This window comes from Prorops nasuta, unplaced genomic scaffold (assembly GCF_024137725.1).
Source record: "Prorops nasuta isolate Cenicafe-Biocafe unplaced genomic scaffold, Cenicafe_Pnas_1.2 PNAS00031, whole genome shotgun sequence".
NCBI lineage: Eukaryota > Metazoa > Arthropoda > Insecta > Hymenoptera > Bethylidae > Prorops > Prorops nasuta.
Genome location: NW_027116828.1, coordinates 2,627,480 through 2,646,725, shown reverse-complemented (window position 1 = coordinate 2,646,725; position 19,246 = coordinate 2,627,480). Strand labels below are relative to the sequence as shown.

General features: G+C 39.8%; 1 protein-coding gene across 1 annotated transcript in view; it reads left to right on the top strand.

Annotated features, from left to right (window-relative positions):
* The window catches only part of LOC136782958 (limbic system-associated membrane protein-like), a 48,501-nt gene extending 29,824 nt beyond the window's left edge, over positions 1-18,677 (top strand). The window contains exons 3-6 of the mRNA XM_066742740.1: positions 704-846; positions 15,938-16,102; positions 16,893-17,226; positions 18,023-18,677. Coding sequence (XP_066598837.1) covers positions 704-846; positions 15,938-16,102; positions 16,893-17,226; positions 18,023-18,159 — 779 coding nt within the window. The 3' untranslated portion in view covers positions 18,160-18,677. The remainder of the gene's footprint in view (positions 1-703; positions 847-15,937; positions 16,103-16,892; positions 17,227-18,022) is intronic.
* Positions 18,678-19,246: the final 569 nt, after the last annotated feature.

The window sequence follows — 19,246 nt, the reverse complement described above, 5'->3', positions numbered from 1 at the left end:
ATAAAGCTAATTATGGGAATCAATCGATATTATTTTCTGAACTTTAAGTACTTCGAAACTAAAATCTTTCAAACAACAATTTTGATTAGTAACGAAATGTTTGCATGTTGAGTGAAGTCCGTGGAAACTTATTCCACTGACATATTTTCCAATGAGTATTACGTGAAACACACTCGTAAAATACGCAATTATTGTCAGAGCCAAGATTCCGTTGCACGACATTTCATTTCACAGTTACGTAGTAAATCTGGAATAACAGTACAAGGTGTTAAAAATATCATGATACATCACGATAAAAACTCGATAGGGCAAATGCAAAATGATGTCGAGGTTTATGCATGAGCATATTATAGTTCCGTTGAGTTTTGGAGGAAACAGGTGTTTGCGAAACTACTTTGCGCTTGGACCATCAATTTACCAAGTTTTTAGTTTTCAAGACGAAACGACGAGTTTAGAAGAATTTGCCCACATTGAATTTTTTAATAGAAAACAATGATCCTTCGAAATACATAAGCACAAACATTCATACAATTTCTATGCAAACATATATATAGGAAAATTATCCTAAAATAAAAAGGATTCCAGAAATATCTGTTAGGTCCGCGTAAGTATGCGTTTATGCTGCGCAGTAAGGCGGAGTGGGTTTGTATTATTAAAATATCTCGAGAAGATGAAATATAAAATTTGTGAAAATTGTTTGCAGAGTCGTTTCATCAGCGTGACTTGGAGGGCAAAGGGGAGTCCTCGGGGAGTGTCCTGCCACAGATTCCAGGATCCATACGGGACGTCCTGGCGCAGAACGGTAGTAGCGCCGTTCTCCCCTGCAAATTCAACGGGACAGGAATAGTGAGTAAACACGACACCGATATACACACTATTATACACACAACATGTGTGCTCTGAATGTCCCGCGTACACAGAGAGGAGGATCAGGAGGGATGAAGAGAGTGAGCAGGAGATAGTTGATATAGAAAGGCAGCAGCAGCGAGCAAGGCGAATGCGAACTGCACGAGTATGCAGAGCTTAGAAATATGCAAACTGTATACACAGCGCGAGCACGTGCAGACTACACGTGCGTGGTGCACGCTAAGTCGGAGCAACGTACCTTGCGATTCCGACCGAGAGACGCCAGGTTCGCCTCCACACTTTAAAAAACAATAACCGTGTTCCCTGTATTTACACACGCACGGATTATCAGAAATTACTACTACACAGCCAAACAAATTCTCGACGTGTAACATATATTATATTACCATTTGAAACAAGCAATGCTGAAGTTACAGCACATCCAATTCAAGAGCAATTTGCATAGGAATTTTGTAAAAGGAAGAAAAGCAGAGTCCGTTGCTCGTTATGACTATGATATCACGTATTTTGGGAGAGGAATTTGGAGAAACGCCTCTATGAATTAAAGATCAGACGACGCGTTGATCTAAAAGGCTTGCATGAGTTTGTAGGATTTTTATTTTCTCTGCTGGTGGATGTGTGCATTGCAGGGTTAAGCCGGTGGTGGGAAGCGGCGAGATTGCTCGAGAGAGAGAGAGAGAGAGAGAGTCGAGGGTCAGGGGAGGAAAGGGCAGTGAAGGGTCTTAAATAAATAATCGAAGCAGCTCACTGATGTATTCATGCCAGAGGCTAGCGTTACCGCGCCAAAGAGCAGCTATATCGTGAAACTCCTGGCTGCTACCTGGCACTAGCAGGAAGCATTAGATGCAACGCGAGCTGGACCCAGTGCGCAGAGATTCCAATTCCAGAGTGGAAAAGGGCCAAGTTGACTCGCGAACTAAGTTTCCCGGCCCGAGCCTCGTAATTTTTCCCCATTAAAATTGCAAGTGTCAACCAGTTCAGACTCCCTCCAGCAACTACCTTTCAAGACCTGATTGAGTAGCTGACCCATTCGCACGATACTCGGCCGCGCCCGTTGAAATTGCTCGCAAGAATTGTGTTTCCCGACATCCCGGCACCTCGTTTACCACCACTGCGCGCACCGGCCAACTTCATCGCTTCCGAAAAAGCTCGTTGGAAACTTCATCTCTCAGCTCCAATTCCGCGCCCATTCTGCACGCCCTCATAAAAGTCTATTGATCTCCCAACTTCCATCCTTTCAATCCAACCATTGGATAATGGATTCATACTCCGAAAACGTGACACTACCAGCCAATCCGTTTCTATCGATATAAACTGCTACTGCGCGTTAATTCTTAAATCATTCGATCGAAGCCGAGCCTATGAAATTCTATAACTGCGTATTCCATTAATTTTGCAATCGTTTTAAGATCGCGTATATATATGTGGATATAGGGTCTATCGAAATCTACTTCGAGCTGGCTAAAAATATAACTCTAATCAAACTTCCCCAGTAGCAGCATCTTCGATGAATGGCTAGAGAAAATTTTCAATCTACAAGACAATAGTGAAAAATTGAGTGGCGCTATTTCGATCCAACGGATTAAGCTCGTGAGGCAAAATATGGACCCGAATGAAACGGATTTCTAATTGAAAAATGGTGGATGAACGTATCTTATTTGGACGATTGCTATTAAGGTCGGTCATGCAGGATAGATTATATATATGATGCTCGGAATTATCAGAAGCAACTGATTTTGTAGAGAGGAGAGTGTATATTTAAAGAGGGAGAAAAAAAGTGGGTTATATGGAGAGTACGACAAGAATAAAAGTATACGTAATAGTAAGAGAGGTTTGAGCTTAGCGAAGGTCCATGATTTTAGAAGGAATTTTGGTTGCACCCGATGAAAGTGAGCATAAAAGCTAATGTTGGGTGGAAACGGAGCGGTTGCAACGAGGGGAGACAAAGAGAAAGGGAAAAACGAGGAGCTTTGTGAGTTCTTCGACGTATAGAGGAAGGAACTGCGGCTTCCTTGTAATCGCGCGAGAGCAAAAAGTCAAGCGAGAAAAAAGATTCGGTAGGCCAAAATGAGAGGATACGGCGCAGGGACAGCGGGAACGCTGGGCTTTGAAGCATCAAATTTCGCCACTTCATTCGTTCGGTGTCACTCGAGGGAAATTGCACAAGAGAATTGTATTTCCTTTGTCCTTTAAGCGCCACCGAGTCCTGATTGTGCTTTGACTTTGTCGTTGACCATTACCATTCAGAAAGGATATGTCGGATTGATTTCCGCGTCTATTGTTGTGACAAGAGAGCCGACTTGTCAACGATAAAACCCGCAAGCCCTAGCACAAATGTCATTTCGATGCTAGCTTAACGGCTCTTGGCAAGGCTCTCCATTGTTGTTAGGACACACATCCTTAATTTAATGGCAACCAATTTTCATTAATACAATACCCTAAATACGCGTGTGGCTGGTAAAATCGTTATCGCTTTGTCCCTCTAATATCCAACTGCACTCGATAAAGAGAATAGTACTGCACCCACCGAGCATCACTTTGCTTTATCCGCTCAACGTAAATATTGATTAAATTCAATTTCGATCTCCTCAAACAAATACCGCTATATACGATACATTTTACGACATTAAAATATTAATGCCTAAAAGTATAGAGTGCATATTTTAGGACCTCGCAATCCGCTTTCTTTCCAGAACAACCAAAATGATGGATCGCATTTACATATTAAAGGAGATTGATGTGATTGCATGAATCGCAAATAGCTGGGCGTATGAATCACTTTATAAAAGTATATGTATACTTTGGCACGAGCCACCACAGCGTTACATCGATAAATCATAAAATTGACGTTCGAATAATCGATTCTAGCGATTAAAGGACAAGTACACTTTGCAATTAACATTACTAGTTGAATATAAATATATTACGGTGATTCATGAAGAAAAACTCATTTCTTTATATCTTCGTTTCGTTTGTACAGAGAGAATGTTTTTTTTTTTTTTTTTGTAAAGCCTGTAGAAGTATGGTATATATCGAGGCTTACAATGAGAGAGAGAGAGAGAGAGAGAGAGAAGGTTTATACAGGTCGAGGAATATAAATTTATCAGAATTATTTATGGTAAAGAGATCAGTATCCTATAGCTACCTTAACACAGTTGGAGAGTTTAAATAGTGAAGCAGAGCAGCCTAAGGGCAGAAACGCGTTACTCAAGAAGACATTGCACGCGAGCAATTACACACGGTAAGTGTGAGTAAATTACACGGGTAAGCTGCATCTTCAAAGTCACTAATACGATTACGAAATAAGCTTCATCTAATCGTAGCAGTGGTCATTTCTGCTCTGCCCACCGATTCGTCACCTAAATGGAATGCCATCCAATAACACACAGCAACTTCTCGAATTACAAGGATACATTGCTTTTGCGAAATTCGATTAGCTAGATCGAAACATTCCATACTTCAAGCTTGGTATTCGATGGATCGGAAGCTTATCGGTAAATCAGTTTTTCGCAAAAATAACAACGAGCCAGCAGGAAATTAAAGAACGATAGGTATATTTCCTCGTTCGCCTAATTTAACGCGCGATGGAAACTTTTATATTCGACTTTATAAATCGATCGAGCGGAGAAAGGTTCTTCGTGGTTTTACAGTAGGACAATATCTGGTAATAACCATATATTTCTGCATGGTTGAGAGGGTAGGGGAAGGAAAACCAAACTGACAAGGGATGACATAAAGAGGAGAGGAAATTCTCTATCCATTCTGCGCGTTCTATACATTCACCAACAAGCACAGTGGTATATATAGTATCTGTTTGACACTCTCTCTCTCTCACTCTCCCTTCCTCCCCTATACGTTTACGTATTCACGTATACATATTTTCTACCCCCCCCCCCCCCTGCTCTTTACCTTTTCACCCTATCGCTTTCCCTCCATGCGCAAGTGCTGCTGACAGCAGTTAATTAGAGCAGCATGGAATCCAAAGGAGGTTGGTCAGCTGGCGAACTCGTCCAACTACACCAAAGAACACCGAAGACACGGACCTGCAAGCTTTCGACAAACCCTGATTAAACTCCGCATTCACTATTAAATACCAGAATAATCCTTCAGACTTATTATAACTGGCACAGAGATTTCATAAATCCTGTAGAAACGTTTCGAGCTTCCATAAATAACAATTCCAACTTTCCCCTAGCCTACCACAACATTTGCTTGTGGCTGGGTTAACTTTAACTAACAACTGCAAGAGAATCGTCCCAGAATATATTTATTTCGGTTTAATTGTCCTTCGTGCAAACTTCCATCTCACTTTGCGTGGGAAAAGGTAATTTTGTAAAAAAAAGAGAAAGTTTCCCCTATTGTTTATTTATAGAAACCACAAAGTTCCTACAGAAGAGTGTACCTTTACATATATAGAAATTTCAGGGAGAAAATGGGAGTGGTTCATCAGGAGCTCGAGTTCCCTTCGGAATGCGAAAGTTGAAGCTCGGATGGACCGTTGGGGTGGTTCGTTTCTTTGCGGAAGTAACTTGAAAAGAGGAAGACAAGGACACACAGGCGAAGGTATTTTAGTTGATCCTTCGAAGCGCCTCGTGTACCTCACACCCACACACACATATATTATGCAAGCTCGTATATATTATGTATCGTGACTCGCGACGCACCCCTGGAATAAAGAAATCCGATAGCTCGGCAAGAGGCTATCGCGTATTCTTAAAGCACCCAGTGAGCCGTAGAGAGAAAGAGCGAGGGAGAGGGGAGAGTCGTGTGAAAGGGGTTCCTTTGTCCGCACCTCTGTATCCTTTCAGGATATCACACTTATTCCCCTCATCCACTTCCTTCTCTTCCTCTCTATCCCTTTTATTTCTCGCGACGTCCACTATATACCCCTCTCTATTTTCATCGCTCGCTGCTACCATTATTACCACTCGGAACTCGGATAAGAGCTGCCATTGTTTAATCTCTGGCCAATCTGCAAATTGCACAGATTAATTCCAGAATCAGCTGCTGTTCCGTCTATTATCCTATGATACCAGTTTCATCTCTTATAAGAAGCTCGATTGGACGCAATTTTATAAAAATAGAAACGTTCGACTCTCTGATCGAACTCGTGGATAATCTGGGGAAAGTGGGTTAAAGGATGAAGAGTTACGCGTATGTCGAGCTTAACTTTCACGTGTTTTTTTAGCTGCATAACCGATATTATATATATATATATATATATTGATTCGTACACGTCACCGAACGCAATTTGCGAGCCAATTGATGAACGGAGATCTTCCGAGGCAGTAGACGGGATAACGAGCACTCGTAAATGGTCCACTTATTAGTAATCCCTTCAAAATGTATTTATTTTATCTCGTCCAACGCGGAGATTCTTACACGGAATCTTCAGAATTTTATCGATAATTATAATCAAAGGCAAGTGCAGTTATATCAATATTTTTTGTAATTCCATTTAAGATAATCCGATGAAGAAAAGACGCATCCTACAATCTGCTTATTGCAATTCGTTATAAACTATATAGGTTATATGTTGGAGGAAATGTATCGAAAGAGCTCGGAAAATTCAATAATATAGGGGTACACCGATAATTTAAATCAAAGGTTGGTTTTGCATTCCATGTTACAAAAAAAAATTCCTACATAAATGTTATCCTAATTCTTTTAGGAAGAACGAATAGTCGATATATCGATTTAAAGTATTTTTTATTTAAAATACAAGAGATTCCCGAATTTAAGATGGCTCCGTACAGAAGCTATTTAGGTTTTTTTATTGCTGCAATATTATTCTTGGAGCAACGTTACAACGTTTGGATATCGAGCCCTATATATATATATATATATATAAAAGGCTGAAAAATTGAATGAAATAAAACAGTGGCAGATGAAAAAAAGTTGTCGGAGTGCGTCACGTATTGGAACAAAGAGCACGATTCGCAAGCATCGCAGCATGAGTAATTTTACGAAGATCGGATCTTTATTGAAGAATTTTAATTCAGCTAAATAAATTTGTTGCGGAGAGAGTAAATTGGTCCCAAAGCCAGTGGAAATTTGGAGCCAGGTTCTTCTATTGGATCAGATTATACGGAAAATTCCTTCCGTGCCGGGAATTCCGTCCGAAATGCAATAAATGAAGCTGCGACGTAAATGTTCTTTATACAGCATGAAACAGAGAATTTTAAATAAAGCCTCATTGAGGAATTGAAACCTATGGAAAAGGAAGGGGGAGGGGGTGGAGAATAATGAAAAATCCATCTAGCAGAAGCAGCAGAATGGAAAATTGGCAGACTCTTCCGGAAGATTGGCATCGGGAATTCGCGCTTAATTTCGAAATGCGTGCAGAACGACGACAAGGCGGCCACGGATGAGTAGCTGCAATGCACGTCGTGTTGAGGATGCAGGACAAATCTCTTCAAAGGGATAGCAGCCTCCACTTGCACCGTCTGACTTGCAAAAATCGTTGGCGCACATGCTGAGAATTTCAATTCCTATCGAGCTACATTCAGAATTTCTAAAATGGAGCCCTTCTTACGCAAAGATCGTTATTCTTACATTAGAATGCCTAGCTTTACCTACGATGCTTTTTCACCGTTTATACTTTCATACTTTCCGTACACACTCGATTTTTCACAGGGAACCCGCTTATCTCGCGCATCTCTCTATCACCGTTCGTATATATACCGATAAATCAATATTTTCACTGCTGTAAATCATACCGGTATACATAATTTTATAGGAGTGAGTAAATAATAACGGCATAAACAAGCCAATTGATTCTAATGTGCGAAACCTAATCTATTTGCAAGGGAAATAAATGTTGAATCGTTGTTTTATGCATAGTGTGCTCTGCATTCGAATGCCATTATCAAAGATATTCAGAGATGTATGTATATATGCTTTCAGGGTTATATAGCATTTTTAAATTGCTCGCGAGGGTGGTGGATATATACTCGTGTATGTTATCTTGCGTATAGGTTTGTGTTCTCATTTCTGCGCGCCTCGGTGGTGAAAGAGTGGAAATACTATATATATGTATATATAGGTTTGTTTGAACAAACAGCCTCGTATTATACCTCTTTCTCTCTATCGCTTTTCGATAAGCAAGAAGTTCTGGGCGTCGAACGTTATAATATACAATAGCGCATCTCGCGAGCCAATAAAAGTAGTTAAAGCGATTATTTAAAGGATTTTCTACTTAAATGGAAAATATTTAATTTGCCACATCGACAAAATATGATTCCTTTGTCGAAAGAAATTACTGGAATGATCGAGCAGAATATTTATCTGATTCCAACGCACACACAAGGATGTATTTACATAACAATTGGTCTGGGTGCGCAATTGTTAAAAGCAAGAATGCGGATTTTGCGGTTTAACGTGTCACAGAAGATCCGACAGAATTCGTGACGCGCATGCATAGATCCAATATATCCACAGCTTTATCGCGACTGGTAAAGCGTGTACCCCGACACTTCTACACGAATGTCTCCAGGCATTGAGCAGCAAAAGAATCCAAGGAAATTTCTCCATAGCATTCCAATCGTAAAAGGGACTATTGTCCATTTCGTCCAAATTCGTAGAAAGAAATTGAAAAAGGCAATTTTGCGAATATATCGATTTCACTCGGAAGGAATAAACTCCGAATAAAATGATATTAGTACTGTACCTGGGTACTATATATATATATAAAGTATTTATTAAATAACGATGAAAGGTTTGCCCGGATTCGAGGGAGTTTATGTATATGGAATGATGCCGTTTCTGGATACATTCAGCTACAGTAACAGGGAGAGTGAGAGAGAGAGAGGCTCGCACTCGTGCAGAAACATGTTTCGCTGAAACGTTTCGCACTTTGCTGCGGCAATTTTGCATTTCGTCGTTGGAGTGGAATACGACGGAAGGAAAAACGACGAGACACCGAGTGTGTGCCACGAGACAAAAGGTGGCCAACGGTTTTGTAGTTTTTTCTTTCTCCGAAGCGCGCACTGTGCTAGGTGCCGCTGGTCGTTCCTTTACAATTTTGCATAGAGTAACGCGCCTAGTCAGAAATAACGACCGCGCAGGCTAGGATTTCATTTGTCGCAATTAACGGAGATAATGGAAACCAGACGGCAAAAATGTCCCAACGAAAAAGCCGAAGCTCAGCGAAAATCTGGCAAATTTATGGAGTGTCCGTCGGCAACTATCGTAAAACGGTATAAAGGCAAAAATATTTATGGAAATTTTCAATAGCGGTAACGATCGCGTAGCGACGTCAGCACCAGCGGTGTTACAGCAACAGAAGTACGTTGGGATATAACGATATTGGCGAAAAATATTTCTCTATATTGAAAGCATCTGTCTGTATATAGTTTCGCTGGCCGGTGTAAGCGCGAATATCGCCTAATAGTCAGTGTCTTCATAAACATTTAAATTAGTCCAAAATAACTATCATATATATATATATATGTACCGAGTGTACAATATTATAAATAAATTTAACGAAGCTTTTGACGATTCCTATAAAATGTCAAATTTGTGTATAAATTGAACAAAGTGCTTACAGCGCCTAAACACGCATGTAAATATGTTGCAATTGCGCCATGTCGAGTGTACAGAGATATGGTATATATATGTACTATATATATATGTAGAGTGAGGCGACAGAGAGCGTTACCGGGACGTTATATTCAGCCGATGTAGCAGGCATAAATTTCCCAACGAGTCAGGCCAATATGAATATTTTCGAAATCGGTACACGCGCCTTCTAAATCCAACTGGATCCCATACTGGAAATCCCAACGGGGACGTGGGAACTTCTCCAATTTTCTGGCTGGGATAGCACATTGTCTCTGGAACGCAATACAAAGTTCGAGGCGCCCGCGCGACAAATTTTTACTCGCGCCCCGCGATGATCGATACGTCACCTCGCGAGATACCCCTATTCACAGCCGATAGATCCTCCATCCGAAAATCAGCCGAAAATTACATCGTGGTGCAGGCGCTCGCCTCCGAGGGAAAATAAGCTCCGAAATAAGAAAAATTTACGCAGCAACAAGTTTTTACGAGGAAATGGCGTATTAGCCTGATGCACGGGGAGGCAATCTAAGAGTAAGCTGGGTTGATGCATCTCCTTATCGTCCTGAACATTCTTTAAAAACGCTAATTAAAAGCGTGCTCGTCAAACTTGTTCATAAAGAAGTGAAACACTTAAAAGTGGTAAGAAACGGATACTGGAGAGGAAGGAAACCGCAAACTTGGGCCACTTTAAACTTTAACTATCTTAATGACTCTCGCTAAAGGGGTGAAGGTGGCGTGGTGGGGGTAGGGTGGGGGTAGAGATAAAGAGGTTGGTACGAAGAAATCGATCGAATCTGAGTGGGCCTCTGGCCTCCTCGGTCGACCATCCTTAAGATTAAGAATCCTTCCGCACCCGTGATTCTTCCCAGCCGTCGCGCACGCTTAAGGATCCCACGCCAACTTTATAACTGCCGCTCGCCAATCGCTTTTCTCATCGTTTAAGCAGGGAATAATGCAGGAACGAGATGGAGCACCCTCGAAAATGACTTATCGATCGTAAATAAACTCCCTTAATGAAAATTCCAGTTACCATGACGGTAATCGAAGACAGAATATTTCTGTAAATGCTTGTAATGCGTGTGTGCTTTAGAGAGAGGTTGGCTGGACATGAATGATTTTTGCAGAAATAACCGGTGAAGTTCTCGTGTTTATGCTACATGATTTTCGTAGCTGCGTTGTCGAGGCCACGGTGAAGGTCTGCATCGTTCCAGACCCCATTAAAATAACCCTATAGGAGAATGGATAAGGTGGTTGGTATTGTGGTAGAAGGAGGGGGGGGGGGTGGAGTATAAATTACAACGGGACTGTAGGAGGCATCGAGCACACCGGAAAAGACGTTAATGAAAAGAGATAATAAAAGACCGCGATATCTACTGGGAGTTTGTAATTTCGTTCATGCTAGCTATTTTCGTCCCTTGTACTACTAAAGAGCTAATGTAGCCACAAAACTGTTGCGATCGTTGCTATTTTATTAATTAAACTATGCTTTTATAATCAATTTAACAGGTTTGCGAAATATATTCTGCTGCGACCAAGCATATTGTGACACGTGAAAGTACACATATTGATTGTTAAACGAGAATTCGATAGAATGGAAAATAGGTCAAATAAATTCAAATAACTCCTGGTCCGGTAGGTAAATAATTGTATGAATTATCAGCTATTGTCAGTGGTTACAATGCGAGCATTATAGACGGTGTCCCATTTTAATATCAAACTGCAGAAAGTTTTTTAAGTTTCATTGTAGCGAAGAGAATAACTTTTGAAATATATTTTATTTCAAAAGAGACGTTGGATGATATCTTCGGTTTAACCTTGGGGGACATGCTTCGAGGAATATGTAGATCTCTTGAAATTTTTTCAATATTCCTCCATTATTTTATTGCATTTTCTTGTAACTGACCTCGAAAGGTTTCAAAAATCCTCTTTTCATTTTTTCATTCCATCCAGTCGTTTAACGAGATATTTCAATTTGAAATTGCACAGGAATGCATTTGACTGAAGGGGTGTGCGTGACCACTACATGTACGTAAGAATAGTCGATCATCTACCTATATAATACCAAATTGAAATACCTCGTAAACGACCGAACGAAATGAAAACGTGAAAATGGATCTTTGAAAAACTCTTGATGATAGCCATAAGAATAGACTGAGATTATGTTACATAATTTTTCAACCTATTGATAGTTATTCATAGTGCCAATAAATGTAGTTTATTGGTATTACGAATATCTGTTAATAGATTAAAAAATCTGTAACATGTTTCTCAGTGTATGCAATGAAAAACAATGGATACGACTGAAAAAATTCAAGATAACCTTCGCAACTCCTTCAGCATATCTTCCAAATTTAAACCGATGATATCATCTTATCTCACCCTCGAAATGAAACAGGGTTTGTTTAAAGCATTTTTTTCTATAATAAAAAATAAAAAACTTTTTTAGGATATGACATCAAAATGGGACACTCGTAAACGAGGTTGACAAAACGTTGTTGAATTTTAATGACCTTCGCAATGTCAAGAAATTACACTCCAAATAGTGCTGAGTAACCATAGATACAACTATTTTACTGCAATGTGGTTTTTAAAATATTGTACAGAATGATTATAAAATATTGTTGAATAACAAGAACAAGTTTAACGTATACCTATACAAGGATTTAATAAAAACTGCTTAGAAGAATCATTAAGACCGAGCATATTCGAATAACGGCCTACCTTTATAATAAGGGAGCTACGCTAATGAAACCATTAAACTGCTACCATTTGAACCATTCCCTGCAGTGGGTACTGCATTTACATTTTAAATATATTTCGAAATAATGATTTTATTATACCATCTGCTATTAGAACATTATAATTGGACGTCTATTACTTTTAAAATTATATACTCGATTAATCAAAGGGGTGAAAGATTAAGCAATCTCTCATCTAACACAAAATAGAATATTCTTTACACACACATATACACAGCTGCAGTACAATAATTTCCAGAAAATTCTTTAAATAAAAAGTACTTCTATGTAAAGAAAATAGTGAAATAAAAAACGAAATTCTGCAAGAGACACAAGCACTAGCTGCTTCACAAACACGTGCGTCAATTGAATCGTGATGTGAAGCATATACTAGAAGACGCACCTGTAGTCGAAAGGATGGCGCAGTAGTGTCGAGTGGGATTTACAAAACTGCGTCCACTTTAGGAGCCATAAATTTTGAGTGGGTCATAACATAGCATGTCGTTGCGAGAAGCGAAACGCCGACATTAGACAATGAACAATGCAAGTACAAAGCAATAGACAATCAAAAGCCTAGTAGACAACGCCATCAATATTTTATCAATGGTCCATAATTTTCTACTTTACTTTTAGCAATTATACCTGCTATTACTAAAATCACTGTTTTATCATTTTCGAAGCATATCGCGCAACCTATCCTTCCTTCTTACCAGTCCTCCATCGAGAAACTATTTAGTATTGCAAAACCGTCTCGAAAAATAAATGCAGCTGAATCTTTTTAATATTCAACGATATCCCATTTGCATCGTCAAAAGTTTTTTTACGAGAGTAGCTGATACGGAATCGGGTTAAATTCAACCCGCAGACACAGAAAACACGAGGGATCTGCTGTGAAGATTTAAACAATTTACACACTGTTGTCTTAACGTGGGAAATGGTACGTTGATTTAGGTCAATTTCAAATCCGTCGGTATAATATCACTCGACAATTCAAACGGAGATTCGTGGATAATCCACCATATCAGACTCTAACTATTCATCTGATATACGAAAGCAAGCATATCGATCGCTCGTAACATCGTGATCGATTAATAATAAATTACTAAACGTACATGGCCTCTATTTATTGCATGCCTTTCATCGATACCGCCTTTCAGCTCTTTCATAGAACGTTCCATTTTCGCGTAAACCAGATTGCCTAGCTCCAATAATTTATACTTCGAGTCTAAACAAATGTAGCTGCAATAAACAAAATGAAAAACATTTTCTTTCACTTTTCAAGCGACACAGTTCACCCTCGTATACATCGCAGGGGTAAAAAGGAATTCCTCGCTGAATTCCCGCAGATTTGAATTTTTTCAAGTGCAAATTTCCTCAACTGGGATTGGATCGTATTAATTTTTTCAGCAGATTAATGACCCGTATAAAGGGTTTTGTCGGTGCGGTCGCGCGAGGGCCAAGCGAGAAGAAAAAGGAAGCGCGTATTAGCGAGAGGCTCTCGAAGTCTTAGCAGACTTCGGTCGGAGAGCCAATAAATTTCGCTCGATTGGAGAGCGTTTTTTCGGGCCAGGCAGGACGACATTAATTAAATAGCAGTTCGGTGTTGCCGCGGCGGCTTGTTCACACGCACCGAGAAAAGCCATGATTAATGGCCAGCTTCCCACGCCGGATTATTTTCTGTCCCCACTACTTGCGCAGCGTCTGGCCCAGCTGCGTCTATACCACTGCGAGTAGTCCTAGAGGGGCAAAAAGATTTCTCACAGTCAAGCCGCGTGGAATTATCGAGGCTTACTACTTATACCGATCGAAGCTCCCGTAGCTGAAACAAGGGGATACGCCTTGTTTATACAATAACAATAATCTAGTCCGAGACGAAAGAAAAAAAGCAAGCTAGACGAGCCAACGATTAATCCACAAGCCGATAGATTTTTTGGCCCCGATGACGAAACAATGCGTCCATTCTGGAAGAGATCCAGGCGACAGGAAGATGGGTTTTCTTATCCTGCATCTCTTTGTACTTCTCTCCTGTGAAGTCTCCACTCCTCGGCACGGATCATTGTTGAAATACAATAATTATTGTCCTTGGCAGATTTAACCATTATGGCGTATGCTTCGCAAGGGACGAATAAGCTCTCAGACGGATGAGACTCCCCGCGAACCACTCTCGAATGTCTCGGTCCAATCGCGACACACCTTTGTTTGCGGCTGACATCGTTATCCGTTTGAATTAACGCTCTCAATGAAACAGCGGAACGAGCTTCCTTAAGCTCTTTGTTACACGTACTTTTCAATCCCAACAAAGGATAGTGCCACGAGTTTCTTGCTATTTTGTTTTCGTTCATTTACATCGTCCGATGCTGATAGACTTCTTTGGACTGCATTATCAGCTGCTTCGTTGCTGCTACCATTACCTCCCCGTACTTTATTATGACGCGTAATTAATTTGACCGCACTAATACTCATTTTTAGCGATACTCCTGATGAAACATATTTTATACCGCGCCGCTAATGAGCGACTTGCATTATTGGTGATTAATGCTGGGGGGCGGTTTGATCGATCCCTCGTCGCCGGAAAATCGCGGAGGCTACTCTTGCCACTAAAGTAGAGTGCTCTCGACCGAAACAATTAAGGCACGCGAGTGCCCTTTCCCTTAGGCAGCCCTCTCGTCGCGCCAATCCCACCCTTCCTGTGAGCGAGTGGCGAATTCAATGTCATAGTAATTATTACAGTGATTCAGGAGGATTTCCACGGGGTACGATGCGTCCCAGCATTGTTCCGTGCATCCGACTTTATTGTTCATTGACAAATGAAATCCTGTCGCCCAGATAGCCATTATCCGAAAACCACTCGTCACGCGCAATTGTTCAGCGTTTATCGTCGGTTAAAACTGCTACATTTCGAACCTTACATCGATATAACGTGAAAATGGACTTGTTGTAATTTTCTCATGTTAAAATTATTATATACGTTCGAGTGTGTTTCATCCGATCAGAGTCCAACGTTTCTGTGGTTGTTCGTTTATTAAATAAAAATGTGCAACTTGGAGAAATTTCGAGACGTGCAGCTGTCAGGTGATTCATAGTTAGTTCTGATGAACGACTCGCTTCCTTTGAACAGAATTACAGTAGGAGAAAAGTAAACAAGTTTTGGCAGTTAGAAAGATGTAGTATCGCGGGACAAAATACTCGCGCAAAAGTTTTCCCGAGGCAAATGTTATCATTGTAAATTATTTTGCCAATGAGCACGTGCAGCAATATTGTATTTTTTCTTTGAATGCTTTCAGTGACGATTATGATAAATTAAGAAATATTTTATAAATGCTACTATGATTTTATTAGACTTAGTAAGAAACAATAAAGTCTTGAAAAATGACGAGCAGTAATACACATACTCTGGAGGAATTGTAGAGGCAAATTTTCAACTAACACATGCTGCAACGATGAACCGGTAAACTTTCCAAAAGCACTGGCCTTGAGTGGTGCTTCGGGCTAAAAAAGAAACGGACTTCCGTGAAAGCCCGCAGTTGTGCTAAAAGTCCAAACGGCTTGGAATCTCGGAGTGAATTCACGTGCTTCCATTTACCTGTAGCTTCGTCAAATTGCCTTAACAGTAGTAGCCCACGGTAGCCCTCTCACAAGACTTTGACTGTGTAGCAACACTTCCAATTGAGATTCTGGACTAAAATTCCCTCCTGGATAAAAATAACTCGAAAGCTCGAGTAGAAACACAAAGGAAGAGAAAGAAACGATTTTTGTTGTTTATTTTGCAGGTGACGTGGGTGAAGAAGAGGGACCAGGCCGAGGGACGCCTTTTGACAGTTGGCAGAAGTACACATTCGATTGATTCGCGTTTCGTTGTTGTAACAACCAATTCCGAGTGGAACTTGCAAATTAGGAGCGTCAGGCACGAGGATGCTGGCGTTTACGAGTGTCAGGTAAATTAATGACAATTTACTATAGACAATTATGAGCGCGTTAGCATTCAGGAATTAGCGTTAATTGAATTGTTGGTTGATTTGTTGGTGTGAGATACGGTAAATTACAATAAAATGTAAGCCAATGATCAAAGCACGAGGAATATTGTAGAATATATAACAGTTAAATAGGTATAGTACACGCAGCAGGGATAGTAATAATCAAGGTTGATCAGTCATCCACGAATGCTACTAGGGCCAACACTGATCGCTCAACAGTAATGGTGCCAATAGAGTCAGTGGGATCAGTAATAACAGACTGCGGTCAGATAATAGCGCCTGAACATCCTGACGACCCGTGATAACAGGATATAACGGAATACAGGGATATTAAAGGTTATTCCATCTTTACAGATAACATTATTATTATGGTAGAATAATTCCATTCGTGCATATCAGCTGTGGAGAGAGCAATAGACTAAAATTTATAATATATATATATATATATATAGAATTAGTCAGCGAGCGGATTTATACTAGATTTATTAGCTCTTATTGGAAATCAATCATAATGGTACCTATTCTCGCAAGGATTAATGAACTACCGTTGTAACTTCATTATTAAGCACCGGACAAAAGAGTCTGATTAATTAAAGTACGAAAGCAGCGAAAACTGTCAAAGTTTTGAGAACATTTCTTAATTCGAGTATATATAGTACGCATAAGTTTGACACCGTTATTAATGGAGATGAATTTTTGATACGAGCCATGTGATAGCTTATTTCTATGTCGTTTTGGGTAAATGCTGCAGATACAAACGGAACCCGTGCAGCAGCGCTTGATCCGGTTGAACATCACAGATGCGTATTCCGTGATACCTGGTGGGCCAGATTTGCACGTGAAACAAAGCTCGAGTTTACGACTGGAATGCCAACTGATTGCAGCCACGGAACGACCCGTTTACATTTTCTGGTACAGGCAAGATCGAATGATTAACTACGATGATGATCCTGAAGCCAGAATAATAGCGACGAAGAACGGATCGATCCTTCTGCTGAAAAAAGTTCAGCCCTATCACGGAGGAAACTATACGTGTTTACCCAGCAATGCCAAACCGGCGCAAATTATGATTCGCGTGATCGAAGGTAAATCATGTTTTTCTTTCTTCGTCGTCGTTCCTTCGTTTCGGTTTTATGGCAGGCTGATAAGATTTCCAAAAAACCATCCTACGTAATAGTGTATATACTTTATATATATATGCATGCTTGGATATACACTTTTATAGCCGAGGCCCTATCCCCTCCCACTGGGAAATCTGAATATCGATTTTAAATGGTAAACCAGAGTACGGTTGAAAGCATAAAGTGGCCCAATGAGCTTGACCTTGACCAGTAATAAGATCGAGTGGTTATTCCGCACCCTCCAACGAGATTCAATACAGATTCGCGCGTGGTTTTGAGTGCGAGGTCACGGTGCTCGGAGCAACATTTCGCGCTTTTATGGACCGTAAAATTTCCGGTTCAATAGTGAAGATTTTCCCTATATAAATGGTATCCCGTGTATCTTTGGCATTTACAAACAAGAGGCAAGGAATTCTTAATTATGTAAAGTTTTAGTCAATTGCGCATTATTATATTTGTCCAAAAAAGAAAGTGGGGAGTAACCGCGAAGCAATATAAACTTTTAATTGCCATTGCGAACAAACCCATTGTAATTATAATTATTTTAAATTTCGTGCAGAAACTATTTGCAATAAAATTAGGAATTCAGGACCGTTTACTTTACTGGAGATAAATGGTAAAAGTTCTCAAAGGGTGGCATATTGAATTTTTTTTTAAACCTTGATAATTCATGGGTAGATTTAATAGAGTCTTTAATTAATTTTAGTTTTATTATATGGAGTAACTTTTAGACTATATTATTACGTTGCTTGTGTTGCAGAAGAGGAGAAACCAGCGGCCATGCATAGCGATGGCGGGGGTCGACTATGTGCATCATCAACCATGTCTGAAAATATAATGCTAGCTTTATTCACTTTTATAACATTTTTGGCGGTTAATAATGCAAGACACGGTTGACTGTTATTCTCGTACTTTCACGATTAATTCTCCTTACATTTGACGCAACGAATATTTCAAACGGAAATTTTACTTTCCTCGACCGAAGAAGGAAGCCAGATTTCTGCGACTGCAAGAAATCTCTTTTCCCATGTAAATTCTACAGCTCTCTTTTACGCAAATTTCGAGGCAAACAAATTTCTGGATGAGGCCTTGTTAAGTCAATACAGCAGAGAGATATAAATTCAAGTATCGACCATTGAATGGAGTACAGTGGTGCAGTAACACTCAACACCACGTTCAAGAGACTTAAGAAAACTCTAACTAAGCCAATATCGAATTTATAATCTCTAATTAAAAGTAACTCGTCGGTATAAACCCGCGTATTCTCCTGGAGCGAGTATTCGCTATGTAGAGCACGACATTCATTTAAGGTAAACATCGAGACATTGAAATTCAAAAAATTATACTATTCCAACAAATTTCTGGCAAATATTCGAGTCAAAAAATAAATAAATTTTTGTAGATCCATAGCAGGATCCCTTACAAGTTAATAAAGCTTTTCCTCGAAATATTTGCAAATCGTCTGAATTTATGTATATATTGACGATGGTGCTTCCCTTCCACGAAAGAAACTTTTACGACGATTCCCTGACGGAGCTTAGGCTCTACCTCGTAAAAGATACCAACGTGAGATTCATATGAAAATATAACTACTAATATGATGGAATGGTTACAATACACATACTGTATATATATATATATATATATACAAAAGAACCTGTTCATGCGTGAGCGCTTACACATAGTATTAAGGTGAAAAATTCAAATATGTTTAACAATTAATCGACGCAGTAAATGTTAAATCTCCGTTATAAATCTTCGTTTCAAGGATCGATGAGCTTCGAGCATTAAAATCTGATTTACTGCGCTTTATGAACCATGCGATCGCTATATAACAAATCAATGAATCAATCTTTTTACTTTAATGGTATAAGGTAACGAGTTTTGGATTTTTTGTTTCTTAACGAAGCGTGGAAACACTTAGCAAGTACGAGAGAGCCAAAGGTTTTAACAGACGAGTGGATTTTTTCTCAACCCCGCATAC